Raw genomic sequence first — 19,093 nt, 5'->3', positions numbered from 1 at the left:
GCAGCCAGGGAGCAGGGATTAATTAGGGAAGAGGTTCAGCTGGACAGGAACAGGGACAGGAGGGGTCTGTATAAAGCCCAGGAGCTGATGGCAGCTGGGGTCTATAGGGAAGTAGTTTGTAGTCATTTGCTGAGGGAAGGAAGGGGTGTTTGGAGCTACAGAGGAAACTAGCCTGCAGTGACTCCTTGCCAGGAGGGAGTTTGGGCTGAAAATCCAGAATTGGGGGAGCCAGAGAGATAGAAAAGGCTCAGGGGAAAAAGCAGCCAGGGATAGAATAGTTCAGACCTTGGCTGTTGATCGGAGGGTCCTAGAGCTGGATCTTGGACCAGGGGTTCCCATGCCAGCCCCTGGGCAAGCCTCATAGAGCAGGCAGTGGAGACTGACCTGCTTGGGACAGTTTGCCCTGAAAGACCTTGCTACCCTGGACCACTGTGACCTGGCTGGAGGCCCAAGTCACAAAGAGGAAGCTACCGCTCTTGGTGGTTAGGTCCATTAAGAGCTAGTAGCAGTTCTGGTCACCCCATCTCCAAACAGATCTATTAGAACTGGCAAAGGCATAGAGAAGGGCAACAAAATGATGAGGGGTCTGGAACAGCTTCCCAAAAAGGAGAGAGTAAAAAGACTGGAACTGTTGAGCTTGGAATAGAGAGGACTAAGTGGGGATATGACAGAGGTCTCTGAAATCATGATGGGTATAGAGCAAGTGACTAGGGAAGAAAAGGAGTACTTGTGGCACCTTAGAGACTAACAAATTTATTTGAGCATAAGCTTTCGTGAGCTACAGCTCACTTCATCGGATGCATTTCGTGAGCTGTAGCTCACGAAAGCTTATGCTCTAATAAATTTGTTAGTCTCTAAGGTGCCACAAGTACTCCTTTTCTTTTTGCGAATACAGACCAACACGGCTGCTACCCTGACTAGGGAAGGGTTCTTTACGTCTTCACATAACACGCGAACCAGGGGTCATCAATGAAATGAATAGGCAGCAGGTTTAAAACGCACACAAGGAAATACTTCTTAACTTCAGCACCGGGAAAGATAACAGAGCAAATAATTAAACAACCAATTTGCTAATATCTGGATGATAAGGTGATCAGTAACTGTCAGCACAGATTTGTAAAGAACAAATCATGTCAAACCAACATAATAGCTTTCTTTGACAGGGTAACAAGCCTTGTGGATGGGGGGAAGCAGTAGACTCCGTATATTTTGACTTTAGTAAAGCTTTTGATACAGTCTTGCATGAGCTTCTCATAAACAAACTAGGGAAATGCAACCTAGATGGAGTAACTATAAGGTGGGTGCATAACTGGCTGGAAAACTGTTCCCAGAGAGTAGTTATCAGTGGTTCACAGTCATGCTGGAAGGTCATAATGAGTGGGGTCCCGCAGGGATCAGTTCTGGGTCCGGTTCTATTCAATATCTTTATCAGTGATTTAGATAATGGCATAGAGAGTACACTTATAAAGTTTGCGGACATTACCAAGCTGGGAGGGGTTGCAAGTGCTTTGGAGGATAGGATTATAATTCAAAATGATCTGGACAAACTGGAGAAATGGTCTGAAGTAAATAGGATGAAATTCAATAAGGACAAATGCAAAGTACTCCACTTAGGAAGGAACTTCAGTTGCACACACCAAAAATGGGAAATGACTGCCTAGAAAGGAGAGCTGCGGAAAGGGATCTGGGGGTCATAGTGGACCACAAGCTAAATATGAGTTAACAGTGTAACACTTTGGGGGGGGGAGCAAACACCATTCTGGGATGTATTAGCAGGAGTATTGTAAGCAAGACACGAGAAGTAATTCTTCGGTTCTACTCCGCGCTGATTAGACCTCAACTGGGCACCATATTTCTGAGCACCATATTTCAGGAATGATGTGGACAAATTGGAGAAAGCCCAGAGAAGAGCAACAAAAATGATTAAAGGTCTAAAAATCATGACACATGAGGGAAGATTGAAAAAATTGGGTTTGTTTAGTCTGGATAAGAGAAGACTGAGAGGGGACATAACAGTTTTCAAGTACATAAAGAGTTGTTATAAGGAGGAGGGAGAAAAATTGTTCTCCTTAACCTCTGAGAATAGAACAAGAAGCAATGGGCTTAAATTACAGGAAAGGAGGTTTAGGTTGGACATTAGGGAAAAACTTCCTAACTGTCAGGGTGGTTAAGCACTGGAATAAATTGCTCAGGGAGGTTGTGGAATCTCCATCATTGGAGGCTTTTAAGAGCAGGTTGGACAAACACCTGTCAGGGATGGTCTAGATAATACTTAGTCCTGCCTTGAGTGCAGGGGACTGGTCTAGATGACCTCTCAAGGTCCCTTCCAGTCTTATGATTCTTCACACCATGCACAGTCAACCTGTGGAACGCATTGCCAGGGGATGTGTGATGCCAAAATTATAATGGGGTTCAAAAAAAAGAATTAGATAAGTGCCTGGAGGGTAAGTCCATCAATGGCTATTAGCCAAGATGGCCATGCTCTGGGTATCCCAAAGCCTCTGACTGCTAGAAGTTGGGACTGGACGACTGGGGATGGATCACTCAATAATTGCGCTGTTCTGTTCATTCCCTCTGAAGCACCTGGCATTGGCCACTGTCACCAGACAGGATCCTGGATGGACCATTGGTCTGACCCAGCATGGCCATTCTTCCGTTATGTTCTAAGAGCAGCAGTTCCACTTCACTGTATTTCCCCCCATCATTTCTGGAGCCACCTACAAAACCGACCTGCCCTTTTGGAGGCAGTGCTAGCCCTCTGGGGGCCCTAGGCAGGAATATTTGGGGGCCCCCCACAACACAGCTAAAAAAGCAGATAAGGGGCCCCCTTGAGCTGCTTGGGGCCCTAAGAAATTGTGTCGTGGGTTTATGCCCAGCACCGGCTCTGCTTCTGGTATTTAAACTCCTCTCTCTGCTCTGCTCTGCTCCCTTTCCAGCCACCTCCTCACGCAATCTCAGGGCTGCGGACACAAGAGCTAGCTTCTCCTCCCTGGCAGCCTCTGCGCTGCTGGCAGATTTGAAGTCTCAGCTGAGGCCATGTTCTCCCCTTCGCTGGCACTGCTCTGTGGGGCAAGGGGCACCAGCACAGCTCCATGCAGTGCCATAGGGTTACAGCTCACGCCGGGGTGCCCTATGCAACACAGCAGGATTGTGGGAGGGATGAAAGCCCATCAGAGACCCTGGCATGGCCCTTTGGGGGAGGCAATGCCCCAGTGCAACAGCAGTCCCAGGCCCCCTGACCTCCTTTCCACTGGTGAAAAGCAGCGAGAAGGAAACTGAGTCAGGGAGCTCCTGGTGACTCAAGCAAGCGGCACAATGACTGGGTCTCTGCAGCCAGAGTGGGGGGGGGGTAACCGAATCCTGATGTCACCATCCCCCTGCTGCCCACGGGATCCAGAGAGCTCAGGGAAAGGCCAAGCATGAATGGGGTATTATGTCCACAGCAGAGGGCACAGGCCAGGGGGACAGCCAGCTCAGACAGCACAAGTGTGGGGGCTGCCCTAGTCACACACCAGCCTGGCACTAGGACCCTGGGCTACTGGGGGCAGTACAGCCTCTTCACCCCCTGTCTCCAGCACCTACCCTGGCATTAGGGGGGAATGCAGCCCCCTCAAACCCATTGGTGCTCCCCCTCTGAGCCTGTGCTAGGGACTAAACGGCAGTAGTAAGTCCCCAGGACCAGATGTTATCACCCCAGAGTTCTGAAGGACTCAAAGATGAAATTGAAGAACTACTAACTGTGGTATGTAACCTATTGCTTTAATCAACCTCCGTACCAGATGACTGGAGGACAGCTAATGTGACACCAATTTTTAAAAAGGGCTCCAGAGGCGATCCTGGCAATTACAGGCCGATAAGCCCAACTTCAGTACCGGCAAACTGGTTGAAACTATAGTAAAGAACAGAATTACTAGACACATAGATGAACCCGATTTGTTGGGGAAGAGTCAGCATGGCTTTTGTAAAGGGAAATCACGCCTCACCAATCTACTAGAATACTTTGAGGGGGTCAGCAAGCATCTGGACAAGAGTGATCCAATAGATATAGTTTACTTGGATTTTCAGAAAGCTCTTGACAAGGCTCCCTCACCAAAGGCTCTTAAGCAAAGTAAGCAAAGTTATGGCATAAGAAGGATTATGGATTGGTAACTAGTTAAAAGTAACTCTCATGGATTGGTAACTAGTTAAAAGACAGAAAAAAAAGGGTAGGAGTAAATGGTCAGTTTTCAGAATGGAGAGAGGTCAATAGTGATGTCCCCCAGGGATCTGTATCAGAACCAGTGCTGTTCAACATATTCATAACTAAGCTGGAAAAGGGAGTAAACAGTGAGGTGGCAAAACTTGGAAACAAAACAAAATTACACAAGTTAGTTAAGTCCAAAGTAGACTGCAAAGACTTACAAAGGGATCTCACAAAACTGGGTGACTGGGCAAGAAAATGGCAGATGCAATTCAATGTTGATAAATGCAGAGTAATGCACATTGGAAAACAATCCCAACTACACATACAAAATGGTGGGGTCTAAGTTAGCTGTTACCACACAAGAAAGAGATCTTAGCGTCATTGTGGATAGTTCTCTGAAAACATCCGCTCAATGTGCAGCAGCCATCAAAAAAGCAAACAGAATGTTGGGAACCATTAGGAAAGGGATAGACAATAAAAACAGAAAATATCATATAAATCCATGGTACGCCCACACCTTGAATACTGCGGGCAGTTCTGGTCACCCCATCTCAAAAAAGATTTATTAGAATTGGAAAAGGTACAGAGAAGGGCAACAAAAACAATTAAGAATATGGAACAGCTTCCGTTTGTGGAGAGATTAAAGAGTGGGACTGTTCAGCTTGCAAAGGAGATGACTAAGAAGGGCTATGACAGAGGTCTATAAAATGGCGACTGGCATGGAGAAGTGAATAAGGAGGCGTTCTTTCCTCCTACACACCACAAGAAGCAGGGGTCACCCAATTAAATTCGTAGGCAGCAGGTTTAAAACAAATAAAAGGACGTTCTTCTTCACACAACACACACTTAGCCTGTGGAATTCATTGCCAAGGGATGTTGTGAGGGCAAAAGTATAACAGGGTTCAAAAAAGAAGTAGATAAGTCCATGGCGGATAGGGTCTATCAATGGCTCTTAGCCAGGATGGTCAGGGATGCAACCCCATGCTCTGGGTGTCCCGAAGCCTCTGACTGCCTGAAGCTGGACGACAGGGGATGGAACACTTGAGAATTGCCGGGCTCTGTTCATTCCCTCTGAAAGACCTGGCTTTGGCCACTGTCGGCAGACAGGATCCTGGGCTAGACGGACCACTGGGATGACCCAGTCTGGCCGCTCTTCTCTTCTAACGTACTAAAAACCTGCGGGGCAACAGGGCATACGGCTTTGTGCCCAGGCTGTATAGTTGGCTGCAAGGCCTTGCCCTGCTCCCCCTCCCTACCCCCGGGGACTGGCAAGTTCCTCCCCCACCCCACCCCACCCCAGTCTGGCAGGAGTTTCAAAGCCCCCGAGTGGGTCTTTCTCTTCCTTGACTTTTTACAGCTGCCAAACAAATGGGGGCAAAAGGCAGGCAGCCTGGGGCAACCCATGGGAAAGCACCCTCAGCCCATGCTGGAGGGGCAAGGGGGAAATTAACAACCCAAAATTGGTGTGTCCTATATTAAGCGTCAGCAATGGCCAGATAACGAGGGGATGGGCTATTCCACCCATCACTGCCTTTGTAGGGCCTTACGGGAAGAGACTTAAGGGGAAAAAAACAAAGAACAGCTGGCACAAGCTTCTCCATCATACCGCCCCATGCTCCACCTGAGACTAAACAGGGTCAGACTTTAACAGCAGCAGCAACAATGGGGGCTCCAGCCCAGCTTCTCGTTCCCCGCAAAGGCCAATTATCGCCACCGTTGGCACCAGCCAAGGGACTGTCAGACCCAGGGGCCTCCTTGTAAACGCTCCCCAGCTAGAAGGGAAAGAAGCCAGGGCTGTTGTTACAATGAAACCTCACTCACTACCCTACATTTCAAAGGCTGCCACTGTTTTTCCTTCTTTTCTTTATCTTTAATGAGAGGTTGGATGGGTTTTTAATGGGGGCTTTGTCATGGCACTGAGATCTCTGGATACCAATCCCCGAACCTTGTCTACCACTGGACAGCGACTGCGTTACATTAACAGCTTTAGTCCATTTAGTCCTTCTAAATTAATATAATTGAGCGGCCGATGGGGATGTGGGGAGCTGCCCCAGCCCTCCTGCCCTGGGATTCTGCACCCTGCCTTTGCCAGGACCAGCCCTGTGTGACCTTGGCAAGTCCGAATCTCTGTATTCCTCAGATCATCATCTGCAAAATGGGGCCAATCCTGGTGGCTCAGGCCGCTTGGCACTGTTGTGAAAGCTGCCTGACCAAGGCCCAGCACCTTGACGGATGGCACCAGAGCATGGGGGATGAAGGATGCTGGCAAGGTGGCGGGGCGGGGCTGGGTTCCTCGGCACATGTGTTCCCAGCCTCACAGCGGTAATGGAGTGGCTGGCCGGGCTCCAGAGCTTTGGAGAAAATGTAATGGCTTATCGACCCAGCGCTGGCAGGAGCTGGGGAGCAGAGATGCTTCCCAAACTGACAGGCCCGGGGACAGTAAACAAACCCTGGATGTAAACAAGGGGGCTCAGCCCAGCGTGAGGGGCCCTGGCACTGACCCCCAGCCCAGCCATTCCAGGGCGCAGACAGAGAACTCAATGGGCCTGACAGCAGGACTGGATTCGGCCCAGGACAGCTAGCTGAGCCGTGGAGGACAGAGGAGCCAACCAGCCACAGAGCGAGCATGCCACACAGGAGAGGGACTGCAGGAAGGAACAGGAGCCATGGGAGTAATCCCAAGAGCAAGATCTCTCCTGCTCCCAAGGGAAGGGGGGGAGGCTCTGCCACTTGAGACAGCCCAGCGGTGGCGAACGGGGAGTGATCCTGCCCGGATTCTGGAACAGCCTGGTTGTTAGGATCCCCCATCTCCCATGGAGCCGGGATGAGCCACTGCAGGCTCCGCCCACTGCTGGGTTGGGGGCACTCCTGCTGCTAAACCAGAGCCCCCAACCCACCGTAGGCATGGAAATGCACTCATCTGGAATAGGAAGGGGCCGTGCATGCTGAGTGCACATTAAGCAGTGAGGGCAGGTAATGAGCTGAGGTTAGCAAACGAAGGGAATCATTAACGAGCTGCGGAGGAAGCCTAAGAGACTGACCGTGCCCCAGAGCTGAAGGGGGGTGAGGGATTGATGGACCGGATGGAGCTGCTCTCTGCAAAGAGACAGCCCATTTACCTGCTGCCCATGGTCATGTCCCTCCCCGAGGCCAGCAGGGGACCACAGGGGATGAGCGCATCAAGGCACAGGTCCTGCACCTTTGCGAGAGCAGCTGGCTGGGACGGCAGCCTGAGGAGACTTCATCCATGTCAGGTCAGCCTGCTGCAAAACCTCAGTGGGGAGAGGTGGGCCCAAGTCCAGATCTCCTGCGCAGAGATGGGCTATAGGCTCTGCCACCGTGCCAGGTACCGCCGCCTAACACACAAAGAAGGGACGCTGGGGGAAGAGGGAAGGAGCAGACCCAGCTGGTGCTGCTGGCCAGAGGCTGAGAGAGAGAGAGAGAGAGACAGCTGCCCCTGCCCCCCCAGCCCCCAAGCTCCGGCACGGATGAGAAGTCCAGCCAGTGCCATGAGGTCAGAGCCCAAGAATGCCCGGAATCTGCCACCCGCCAAGAGGCGAAGAACGTTCCTTTTGTTGGCGCCTTGGCACACGTGCCGCACCCCACTGCAGGCACTTGGAGAGCCCACTGCCCTGGATCCTCCCCAGCTCCCCCAGGGCCACAGAGAGAGGCTGAACACCACGGCGAGGGGCTGGGCTGAGAGTCTTTATGGCGGGAAGGGCAGGCTCAGGGGAGAGCTCTGAAGCATGTGGGGGATCTCCCCCGATACCTCTGGATGTACCCTGCTGTCTCCCCACCTCTTTGCTCAGCAGCTCCCTGGCTCAGGTTGACAATCCCACCCCCTATCTAGGGTTCATCACAGCTTTGATCCCTTCTGCTGGTGGGGAGGGGCCCAGGGCCCTGTGTGGAGCAGATTCTAGGCCTGGGCTGTGGGGAGGAGGAGCCACGTCCTGACCACAGGAGGGGAAGCCTCGGGATACAGTGATTGCATTGAGGGAACAGTGCTGAGGAGCCCAGAGAACTTTGTGCGTGGGGCAAAGGGCATGGCCGGGGCAGCCCAGGGAACAGAGAGACCTTTCTCACAGCAGACCCCGCCCCCACGCCCACCAAGAAAGGGACGCTCCCTGCTCCAAACCCCCAGCAGACAGAGAGGATCCATCGGCCAGTCTAACCCCCCTGCCCCCCCCCACACCTCAGGCTGGAGAGGCGCTGGGCATGGCTTCACTGTAACTGAGGGCCACTCAGCTGGATCAGCCTAGTGTCGCCTTACTTTTGGGGTCCATGCTCAGCGGGAAGAGGGATTTGGAGCAGCAGTGGTGGAGAACAGGCTAATGGGCAGGCTGGGGCATCTGCCTGGAGAGGGCCGGCAAGGGAGAGGACCCAAGCAGGCACAACTGGCTTTGTTTGCACTAAGCCAAGCTCTCCCTGCTTTGAAGAGTCAGGCACACAATGGAAGGCGGCTAGGGACTGGAGATCCTGACTCCCCCGCCTTGGAGGCATGGGGAAGGAGGGGGGCTTGCTCCAGAACCACAGCAGCCTGGTGAGTCTTAGGGCAAGTCCCAACGAGACAAGAGGGCCCAAGACTCAAGCACACAACTCAGCAGAGAGCCCAAGGGCTGAATGGCCCCAGAGCTCCCCTCACAGCTGCCCATGGGGCAAGCTTGCCTAGGTTGTGACTCATCTCGTGCCTAAGGCTGCCAGGCATCAGCTGAGCATTTTCCAGTCCTAAAGATGAGACCCACAGGGATCTGAGCACAGTGGGCACTGGGCCCTTCTGGCCCTTTGTGCCTCGGGCTTGCAGGCCCTGCCCTGGGAGAGTGGCACAGTTATAGGCTCCATGCTGGCTCTGCCACAGCCTTAGCCGGGTGCCAACAGGGGCTCACAGCCCCCACCACTCTTCCCTGTGGCGAAGGCAGCCAGGAGCCCCATCCTTGGGGTCCCTCTTAGGAGGAAGGTCCCCAGTCCTGGGGAAGAGGCCAGTAAGGGTGGGCGCTGCATAACCAGAGCAGGGCCCCGCAGGTTCAGTGGAGGGGCAAGGGCAGGACTTGGAGCCATGGGGGCAGGGCCAGACTCACAGCTGTTTGCCATTAGCCACATCTGGAGGCAGCCCAGGGAGAGCCCAGGAAAGGGGCAGCGAGCGGCAGGAGCCATCATGGCTCAGCCAGCGGGGCCACAAACCAGGCTGGGGACTGGCACGACTGGAACATGGCTCCTGGTGCCCAGCAGCCCCAGAGTGCAGACCCGTGCCCAACAGGCTTGACCGGCCCATGGCAGAGAACAAGGAGGTGGGGATGGCTCCTGCACCAAGGGGTCTAGGGTTCAGGTCACCCCCACAACGGAACAGTAATTTCCCAGAACCCACCCTCACTCCCATCCCCTCCCCCAGCAGAGAGAGGGCAAGAGAAGCCAGCAGGCATCGGGCCAAGGAGGCCACCAGCAGACGCTAGGGGAGGCTCTCAGTCAGCCCAGGGTATGGTCCGGGGAGGTGGCTCCTCCCCCTCAAAGCTGCACAGATAATGTCCGTCACCAGAGAATGCCCTGTACCCTCTGAGCAGCAAGGTACCAATCTCATTCGCCTGGCACCATGCACAGGACACCCTGTCCCTCAGCTGCCCCAGTCCCAGCTTCCCCCAGCACGGGGTGCGGTAGGGAGCAGGGCAGGAGCAGGGGGAGCTCCCAGCCCCTCCCAGATGAATCCTGCACAAAACATGGGACCAGCATGGCCAAGAGGCAGAGAACCCCCAGGAAATGGCCTGGCAGCTGCTCACCAGCAGCGCTATCAAGCCTCAGACCCAGCAAGCACGTTGCACCCTTTGCTCCCAGCTGCCTGGCAGGGTTTTAAAGAGAGCCCTGCAGATTTACAGCTTTCTATTGCAAGAGAGCGGTTAGCTCCTGCGCCTTCCAAGCTGGCTCTTGAACTTCTGGCCTGGAGCCAGCACTGCACACGAACAAAGATCGGCCTTTTACACTTCAGGAGGAAAAAGTACCCCCCCTCCTCCTGCAGAGCCCAACTCCCTCCGGCGGGGCTAAGGTGGGCCGGCAGGGGGGCCAGCTTGGTGCTTGGAGTCAGCCTTGCACTTACAGGAGTCCTAAAACACTTCCCAGTGGCCAGGCTCGCCCACAAAAATATCCATCAACCAAAGCCCTGATTGATGGGCGCCAGTCCTGCCCCCACACCCTAGCTGGGCCTCCTCACCTGGGTCATTTAAAAACAACAACCCTCCAACAGTTCCAGGCCTGGGAGAGCAGGGCACGCTGGGGGCCTGTGGCCAGATGTGGGATCGGAGGTTTCCAAAGCGCTCCTGTTGCTGCTATGAAGCAGCTGCTGGTCCTTTCATGCTACTTGTCGGATCACTGTCCTTAACACTCCGCATGGCTCAGCCCAGGATCTCACACAGGGTGGGCAGGATCGCTGTGCCCCGTTGCTCAGAGGGAGGTGCAGGGAGGAGAAGCATTTTGCCCCACACCGGGAGTCAGGAGAAGTTAGGTGTCCTGACTCCCACTCCCTTAAATCCACTAGTTCCACCCCTACTGCAAGTTCCAGTTCACCGCCCCACACACACCCCCATTCTGGTGTCAGCCCTTTAAATCTGCACGGGCCCTGCAAACTCTCCAAATGCACATGGAACGTCAACAAGCCACACAAGGGCTGGGGTTCTTCCAGCTGCAGGCCTGGAGAGCCTGTATTGGGGGTTCTGGAGAGGCACTGCAGCAGCATTCAATGCTGGGGGAAGATGGGACATTGCACGGGGCACAGCCAGGCAACCTTCCCCGCAGGCGACCTACCCCTTGAGGAACATGCCCCTGCTCTGACCTGAAAGGGTGCCCCTGGCCTCTCTCTGCTGCTTATTCTGCCTCAGCCTCCCGGCAACAAAGTGCAGCAGATACTGCCCATCAAGGACCGGACCAGGACCCATCCAATCACTCTGCCCAAGCCACTGAATGGCTGCGAGACAGTAATGGCTCTGAACTGGTGAAAGGCTCCCTATCCCATTCCCAGCCCTTGCACTGCTTTGGGTGACCGACTAGCCACGATGTGCAGAGATGCAGCTCCGATGGCTCGGGGGCTGGCAGTGGGGTTTCACATGAGGTCATGGGAGCAGAATGCAGCCTGGGAAACCCTGAATCACAAGTCGGGTTCATGAGGCTGTGCCTTGATTATCTACATTTAGCTTGCCTGGGAGCAAGATGGGACGTAAACTTGGCCAGGCCAAATGGAACAGGACTTCACAGACTCGGCTAACTGTCTCTATGGAGCCCAGGGAGTGGGCTGGATAACAGAATACCCTGACACAACCTGGGGAGGAGATCGGCTCTCAGCTGAGTGCTGACCCGGAGACGGGGAAAGCCAGCCCAGTGGGAACTGCTGAGTTCTGGCTGATGGGAGAGGAGGCAGCTGTGAATGGAAGGGGAAAAAATACACAAATATACACAGGCTAACAAAAAAACAACCAGCATGGAGAGAGGATAAAAAAAGAACAAGTGAGAAAGGCCAAGAGAAACACAAAGCTCCGGGGAAAACTCCATAGAAGGGAAAGCCATGGCCAGCTCCCAATAGACCTGACGAGCCCCGGATGGGAATCAATACAGATTTGCCATGCTCCGGCCCACCACAGCCTCTGCTGCCTGCACTGCCACGCCCCACCCCCATGCCCCTCGTGTTGGCTCATGCAGCTCCCTTTTCCATGAGCCTGAGGCTGGAAGCTCTTCGGCTGGGGTTTCTTGCTTTTGCAAGCTGGGTAAACAAACAATTGCAGGAGCCCAGCAGGATCATGGCTAGCGCTCTACATCCCCAGAGCACTGGGCTGGCATGAACCACCCTCCTGGGAAGGGGAGAAACCTCCTGTTTTACAGGTGGGGACAGCAGGCATATGGAGAGGAGAAGCAACTTGCCCCAGGTGGCTGCCTTAGTGGCCTGGGCTCTGACCTCACGTTCAAGGCTTTGCTGGGTGCCTCCAGCCCCAGAAAGGGTCAAAGACACCTCAGGACCATCTGGAAAAGGGGGCAAATGATAGAAAGGGGCTGCCCTTATTCCATTCCACCCCCTTGCCCCAACTACAGACTGAACTGCTTACCGCTCCTGCCCTATCCGAAATAGCGAGCCCCCGAGTATCTCCGTGCTCTGCCCCCCACTCCAGGAGCCCTGTCTGGGCAGCCCATGCTGTGTATGGTGGAGTCTCTGCCCCAAGCCTGGTACGCGCCTGGTATTTGGCAGCCCTGTGCTTGGCTGCCTAGAACTAGGGGAGACGCGTGTGTCGGCTGGGGCAGGGGGCCAGAGCACAGCACCAACATTTCAGCCCCGTGCATGCCACCAGCTCAGTGCATGAAGCTCAATGCCCTGGTGGTTGCAGCCACACCCGTGCCCACCCTGGTGCTGGAGTTTCAAGGCACCAGGTTTACAGGAGGAGGTTGGCAGCAAGAGAAAGATAAAAGAGGAAGCTGCTTCCCTGTCCCCGCAGATTTGTTGTCTGGGTGGCCACGGCAAAACCACCCTGAAAAAGAAAAGCCAAGCCCTGCACATTTCCTGTGTAACATCTCTCTCTGCTGACTCCCCCAGCAGCACCAGGGGAAGAGTTCCAGCCCTTTCCCATGATATGAGGGGGATACGAGGGGGATTTGGGGCAGGCAGCAGAATTCAAGTTGCTGCTGCTCCAGACAGGAATCCAAAGCTTGGGAAGTATTTTATAGCACAGCTTCAGGGACGAGGGTCCCGTTTGCCATATGGGAAGAGCCTGCAAATTCTTCTCTCCATCTAATGAAAGGGATTCCCCCATTGCCCTAAAGCAGGCAGCACGTCTCTCTCTGTGTTTGGGGAAACGGGCATCACGCCCCCCCGTCAGCTCCGACATGTCAGTGACCCTAACAGGAAAGCTCAGGAGGTCACAGTGGCTGGCTAAGAGATCAGTCTATATGGAAGTGATGGGTTGGCTGCCTAAACCTTTGTGTGAAACTCCTGGGTTCTTTGGCACCAGCAATTTGAATCCTAGCAGGACTGGACGAACCCTCCTTCTGAAGCAGACACCATGCAATTTTGCATGTGGGGTCTCCTAAACACCCTTCAGAAATAATCACAAACTTTGTCTAGTCTGCATGGCCATTAAGACCCCTCATCATTTCATAAGAGCACAGGTTAGCTCTCATCTCCTTGGCTAAAGTTTCCTCTCTTCTTGTATAGCTGTATAGCTGCCATACCCCGCCCCCCCCCCCAAGGTGGCTGCATGCCAGCAGTGTTGTGTGGATGCCGTTTGAAATGCACATTTTAAAAGGGACACCGTTAACTGAAATTTTTTTAAAATTGGTTCATTGTTAAGAAATGCATGTATCCGAGAAGAGGCGCCTTTAAACAGTATGTCCTGAGTGGTGGTTTATAACCACTCACAGAGGAGCGGAGGCTAAGGGAGAAAATGACCATACATGTGAAGCAGTGAAAATAACTCTATATAAGGCGGACAAGTAACTGCAAGAATATTGTTCTAGACTGGACATTAAGCTCCTTTATGTGACCAGGTCACTGAAACAATCACAGCCTCCACCCAAAACACAGTCTTGTCACCACCCAAATCAAAGGCACCCAAGGCATGTTTGGGCAGAGGGATTTTGCTAGCTATTGTTTTGTGAAAGTTTGTGTCTGGGGAAGAAACAGCAGAAAAGACCAGAGAAGCTGAGATAAAAGGCAGCGAGGAAGCACCAGGCACAGTCAGAAGAAGCACTGGGAATGTGGCTCTGTGGAAAGCCAAGAGACTGAGCTTTTGGGCAGAGTACAGGAAGGATGACGGGCTTGGAACTGTGAGCAAAGAAACTGTCTCCTGTTTGATTGTTGCTGTGTTCAGGGAAACAGGACTTTGTCCATTCTTTGCAAATAAACAGAGTTGAATCAAAGATCCCTGACTCGATCATCAGTTTCTCCTCCTAACTGGAACAACCAAACCCAAGGTTTTTGGCTACCCCCTCAGGCCAAAGGGGCAACATAATTGTTTTTCCTGCCTCTCTGTTGAGCACTGAAGACTTGTCTTCAGATAGAAAGTGTCCTGGCTTAATCTACATCAGTTTGAAAACTGCTCATATCAGTTTCAGACGGGTCCTCTTGGTTGAGCCTGAACCTGCCCCTTTACAGCTAAACTGCTCTAAATCAGGTTCAAACCGATATGAGCATCCAGAGTTGCACCTGATTAATTCAATCACTATCAAATCACACCTTTCATTAGTCCACTATAGCTCTCTGTTTAAACCACGCTGGAGTTTTCAGATAGAAATGTGACTTGCATCCGCCCATGTCTCCTTTAGCCCTAGATTGGGGGAGACACATATCACCCCTGAACTCCAGCTGAAACTGGCTCCTGCGAGGCATAGGAAGAAACCCTCCATTTATCAGTTCGGTCCAGTGCCCAAAAGCCAAGAGGCAAGGGCTTCCATTCTCTCGCCCCAGGGTCACTCTGCTCCTAGCCCCTTTCCCCACCCTCTGGGCCAGACAGCTGCTCTGGCTGCACAATCCCCTTCCTGAGCTTCACTTTACAAGGAGCCCAAAGCTGGGAGGGGCTGGCACCCCCGCCCCCTAAGCCCTGCTTTGCCCAGATGCCCCTCAAACCAGCGCCGCTCCGGGGGGAAGGGGGAGACCTGGGGGAATCGGCCCGCACCCTGGAAACTGACCCCAATGGAGCAAAACCGGGCCGCGAGGGGCACTTACTGCTCCACCCAAGCTGTCGCAGGGGAGAGGTCAATTTCCACCCGGCCCCCCCCCCGGCCGCACCCAGACAGAGCCGCGCCCTGCGCTGACCCCTCCGGATCAAGGAGCGGTGCGAGGGGGAGCGGAATGCACCAGCCCCGCGCTGCGGTCCGGGATGGGGGACTTGGCAACCCGGGGGCCGGGGGCTGGCTGGGTTCGGATCAGCGCACGTGGAAACTCCCAAGCTGAACCGGTCTCAGACACACAGCCCCCCCCAACCGCGCCCCCCCGCCCGGGTCCAAGGCGCACAGGGTCCGAGCTAAGCCACCGGGACGCAGCATCCGCGCTGCAAGCTGCCTTGAGCCCCCCTTCTTCACCAACGGGGGGGGGGCGCGGGGGCAACGCACGGCTGCCCCCCCCAAACCCAGCCCCCGCCTCGGGAACACAAGCACAGTCCCAGCCCCTCCCCGCAAACCTGTCCCCGAAGCCCGGGGGAGGGGGGGCTGGGGCCACGAGCGCCCGCCCCCCCCCCGAACCCCTTCCCCCCGCCGCCCTGCGTGTGCGCGCCCCGCTCCGGCTCACCTGTGGCGCCCCAGAGCAGGAGCCCGCAGGCGAGCAGCAGCCCCGGACGCCCCGCCGCCCCGCTCCGAGCCATGGCCAGCAGCCGCAGAGTGAGGACCGGGAGGAGCGGCGGGTTTGGAGAAGCCCAGGGGCTGACGTCAGGGGGGAGGGAGAAGGGGGCTGGACTGGGAGCTGGTCCAAGCAGGGGCCACCAACTGCACCGAGCCAGCCCCATACCTCCAGCCCCTGTCACACGGGGCAGCGCCCCTCCTCCACCGCCCCAGGTGGGGGCGAGGGGGGAGCTGCCCCAGAGCGGCTGCACAGGCTCTGCTCCCCGGAGGGCAGCGCTGGGGGACGGGGGGATTTATTTCTGGGCAGCTTTAGTGACACAGAGGTGCCTGCGCTTTACCAGGGCCCCCGGCTGCTGCTTTCCCTCCAAGCAGGAGAACCAGGCATGATCCTTCCCCTTGGAGTCTCAGCAGCACAGCAGCTGGTTTGCTCTGTCTCTGGGACCCCTTCCCCCCAAGTGAACAGTTGAGTTGTGGCTGCAGATTTGGTTGGGAAGGTTTGTCTGTCCAGCCCCCCTAAGCTGGCTTTTGTTCCAAGCCTAGAGGACAGCTCTCCCTTTGCCATTTGCAGACACCTCTTTTATTGTTGTCCTGTCTGCACCTTAGCCTGCTGCAAATAAACAGATCAGTCTGCCTGGTTGCAACCTCCAGCCCCTATGCTGCCAGATTGCTGCAGAAACTGGACAGCAGAAGGGCCCATACAGGATGGTTTCCTGCTGAACTTTTGCTAGTCTAGAGACTTTGGTTTTTGAGATTTTGTGTAGTTTTCTCCACTCCCATCCTATGTCTACTTAAGCTGTCAGGGTAAGGAATCTTTCTCATGTCTGGCCAGCACCTGCCACAATGGGGCCTCGATCTGGAGTGGAGCTGCTTTAATATAGCCGTGATTTGAAACAGTAAATAATCCAAGCAATGAGGCTTCCACTGAGACCGTCCTACAGCTGAGCAGATCTCGCTGCTTTCCCTGTTATCCAGCCAGTTTTTCTTAACTTCATCCCATGACTCCTTAATACTCACCGTGCTCCGTGTACCACCTTAAATCATTCCTCCCCTTCGCACGTGGCACTTAGCTGCAGACAGTTATCATGTCTCTGCTATAAGTAAATAACATCAATCCCATGTATCTAGGTTGTTCTCGAGCCTCATAAATAGCCCTGTAACTGGAAACTTAGAGGAAATGCTTTACTGGGTCTGGAAACAGTCCGTTTTTCAAGTGCTTATAACTCTGTTATTGGGGGTTTAATTCCAATTTAGCCTGAAAAATTGCAGCTTGGATGGCTCAGCCGGTTTGGGGTTACAAATGGAGAGGGAAAGTTTGTAGCAACTGGCTCCTAGGCATCAGAGATGGAAAAAACCCATTGGAGTGCCCTGGTTATCCAGCTGAGCCTAATGTAGGCTTGTTTCCTTAAGATATGTACATCTGATTTTCCACCCTGGGACTCATCCCATCAAGCTGGGACCCTGCTACCATTTAGCAGTGTGAGAAGGATAGTGTAGTCATGATCCCCAACAACTTGTTTGCAACCTCCAGGTTAAGAACCCCATTGCCAGTGGTTTGCCCAGTCTGGTTTTAAATGTCCTGAATGTTGGGGCATCTGTAATGACCACCTCCCACCCTAGGTCATCAGCAGGATCCCCAGCATTGCCTCTACCAGCAGAGGTAAAGGGCTAGCTGTGGTAGCAGTAGTAGGCTGTTATCCTCTATTGATAGAGGGGATATGGCACACAAAGCCAGTGTGTTACATTCTAACCTCTTCTCTTGGGGGACTGTCCTACTACCTACTAGACCTCTTTGCTGGGCCATTTCTCCTGATAATCAACCTCTTTCCTCTTTCTTAATCCTTGTTACACCCTAACTCCTTCCTCTCTATCACTGTATCTGTATTACAGGGACGCCTTGAGGCCCCAGATGAAATCCAGACCCCATTGGGGTAGGTGGAAACCAAATGCTCTTCCCTGTGTTACTGAGACCAACGTCTGGGACTTGAGTGACCCTGGAAGCGTTTGATTTAACAATGATATGTTGGTGGTCAGTGGGAAGTTCTTCAAAACCATAGTGCCTTGTCTCTTACTCCTATGGATAGGACTAAACTTAAGTGTCTTCCAAAGCTCTTGGCCAATTTCTCTGGACACACGAACATCAGCAGAGCTGCACTTGTTTAGATCTGCAGAACTCCATTGGCCCAAATCTTCAGAGATATTTAAGCACTTAACTCCCATTGCCTGACACTATCCCAGCCATTGGATTGCAGACAGGTTCTTGCCCACTTCAACGGGGTACCTGGGCATCTGCCTACCGGTTTGATAGGTAGGATCGTGTTGAAAGGCCAGGGTTGAAATTTGCCTCTTGCTGCCTCTCTGGGCATAGAGGAGTCTCTGTGGGCCAGGACAGACGCTACGCGATAACTGTGCATTGGACTCGTGCAAAGGGCTGGGTTAGCCCTTGGTCCTTTTTAAAATCAGAAGGAAGGAGTCCAGAATTTATCTTGGGGGAGGAGGGGATGTCAAAGCAGAATCAGATGAGTTTGCTCTTCCGAGGGCCTGTCCGTACACCCGGAGTGATGCAAGATGACATCATAAAGCTCCTGTGTTACATCACAGCATCGTGGTGAAGCTGCCTATAATTGTCTCCCTGTTAAAGGTGCCTGCCCCAGGGTCGAGGCAGCCTGGAAAGCAACGCCAGATTGGCTGAATCTCTCCTTTTCACGCTCATTCGGCAACACCCGGATTCCAGATTGGAAACGGCCAAGCACAATGGCTCTGTAGAAAGCCCCTTTGGCCCTCGCCCCCTCCCCCACCCGCCCCGCCATCCTCTTCAGCCAAAGCACAAAGCCTCCTATGCAGCTGTTGAATCCTGTGCAGTGCAGCGGCTGTGGGAAAGTTGCTCTCAGGTCTATACGGGTAGGCAGAATGTGCCTGAGCCCACATGGCTGGAGGAGCCTTTGATCACTGCCAGAGCTGTGCAAGGCCGGGATTACCCCGCAAAAACTGCCTGTGCCCTCTATAACTGCCTGTCCCAGGAGCCCCCACAGGGCACGGCTCCCCACGACTTGTGGCTCCCTCACTCCTGGGCACCACCCTGTCACTTTCTGTGACCGGTGTGTGTTTGATTCGGATCTCATGGCTACGATATGGTTCCTGCGACAACAAGCCAGGGATTAGTGTGTGGGGAGCTAGGAGATGAAAATGGGCTGAAAGGCTGTTAGCCTCAGCCCCGACACCGAGGCTGTCCTGCCTTGAATAGCTCCCCCACAGTATTCTCTAGTGGCTAATGAGCCAGGACTCCTGGGTTCCATCCCTGGCTCTGCCACTGCCTGGCCGGATGACCTTCAGCAAGTCACTTCCCTGTGCTGTGCCTCAGTTTCCTCATTTGGGAAATGGGGGTCGTAAGGCCTAATCAGTGAGATGCTCTGTAACACGCTGCCAGACTCTTGCCTGGATGGAGCTAGAGCAGGGGATGGCACCATGACTACCATGCCCTTAGAAGCTCTTCCCAATTCCCCCCAGACCTGAAGGGCTCACGCTGGCCCCGAGGACTGCACCTGGATGCAGTAGAAAGCCCCCCCTATGCCAGCCCTCAATACTTGGTGTCTTGGAGCCTTTGCTTCCTCTGCCTTT

At 54.0% G+C, this 19,093-nt stretch overlaps 1 protein-coding gene across 9 annotated transcripts in view; it reads right to left on the bottom strand.

Moving 5' to 3' along the window:
• The window catches only part of MCAM (melanoma cell adhesion molecule), a 35,420-nt gene extending 19,847 nt beyond the window's left edge, over positions 1–15,573 (bottom strand). For all 9 annotated transcript variants that reach the window (XM_043500962.1, XM_043500966.1, XM_043500965.1 and 6 more), the window contains exon 1: positions 15,429–15,573. In XM_043500962.1, the coding sequence (XP_043356897.1) occupies positions 15,429–15,501 (73 nt within the window). In that variant the 5' untranslated portion in view covers positions 15,502–15,573. The remainder of the gene's footprint in view (positions 1–15,428) is intronic.
• Between the last annotated feature and the right edge of the window lie 3,520 nt (positions 15,574–19,093).

The sequence above is a fragment of the Dermochelys coriacea genome, chromosome 22 (assembly GCF_009764565.3).
Source record: "Dermochelys coriacea isolate rDerCor1 chromosome 22, rDerCor1.pri.v4, whole genome shotgun sequence".
Lineage (NCBI taxonomy): Eukaryota > Metazoa > Chordata > Testudines > Dermochelyidae > Dermochelys > Dermochelys coriacea.
Note: the sequence above shows the minus strand (reverse complement) of the source record. Positions and strands in the feature narration are given on the sequence as shown.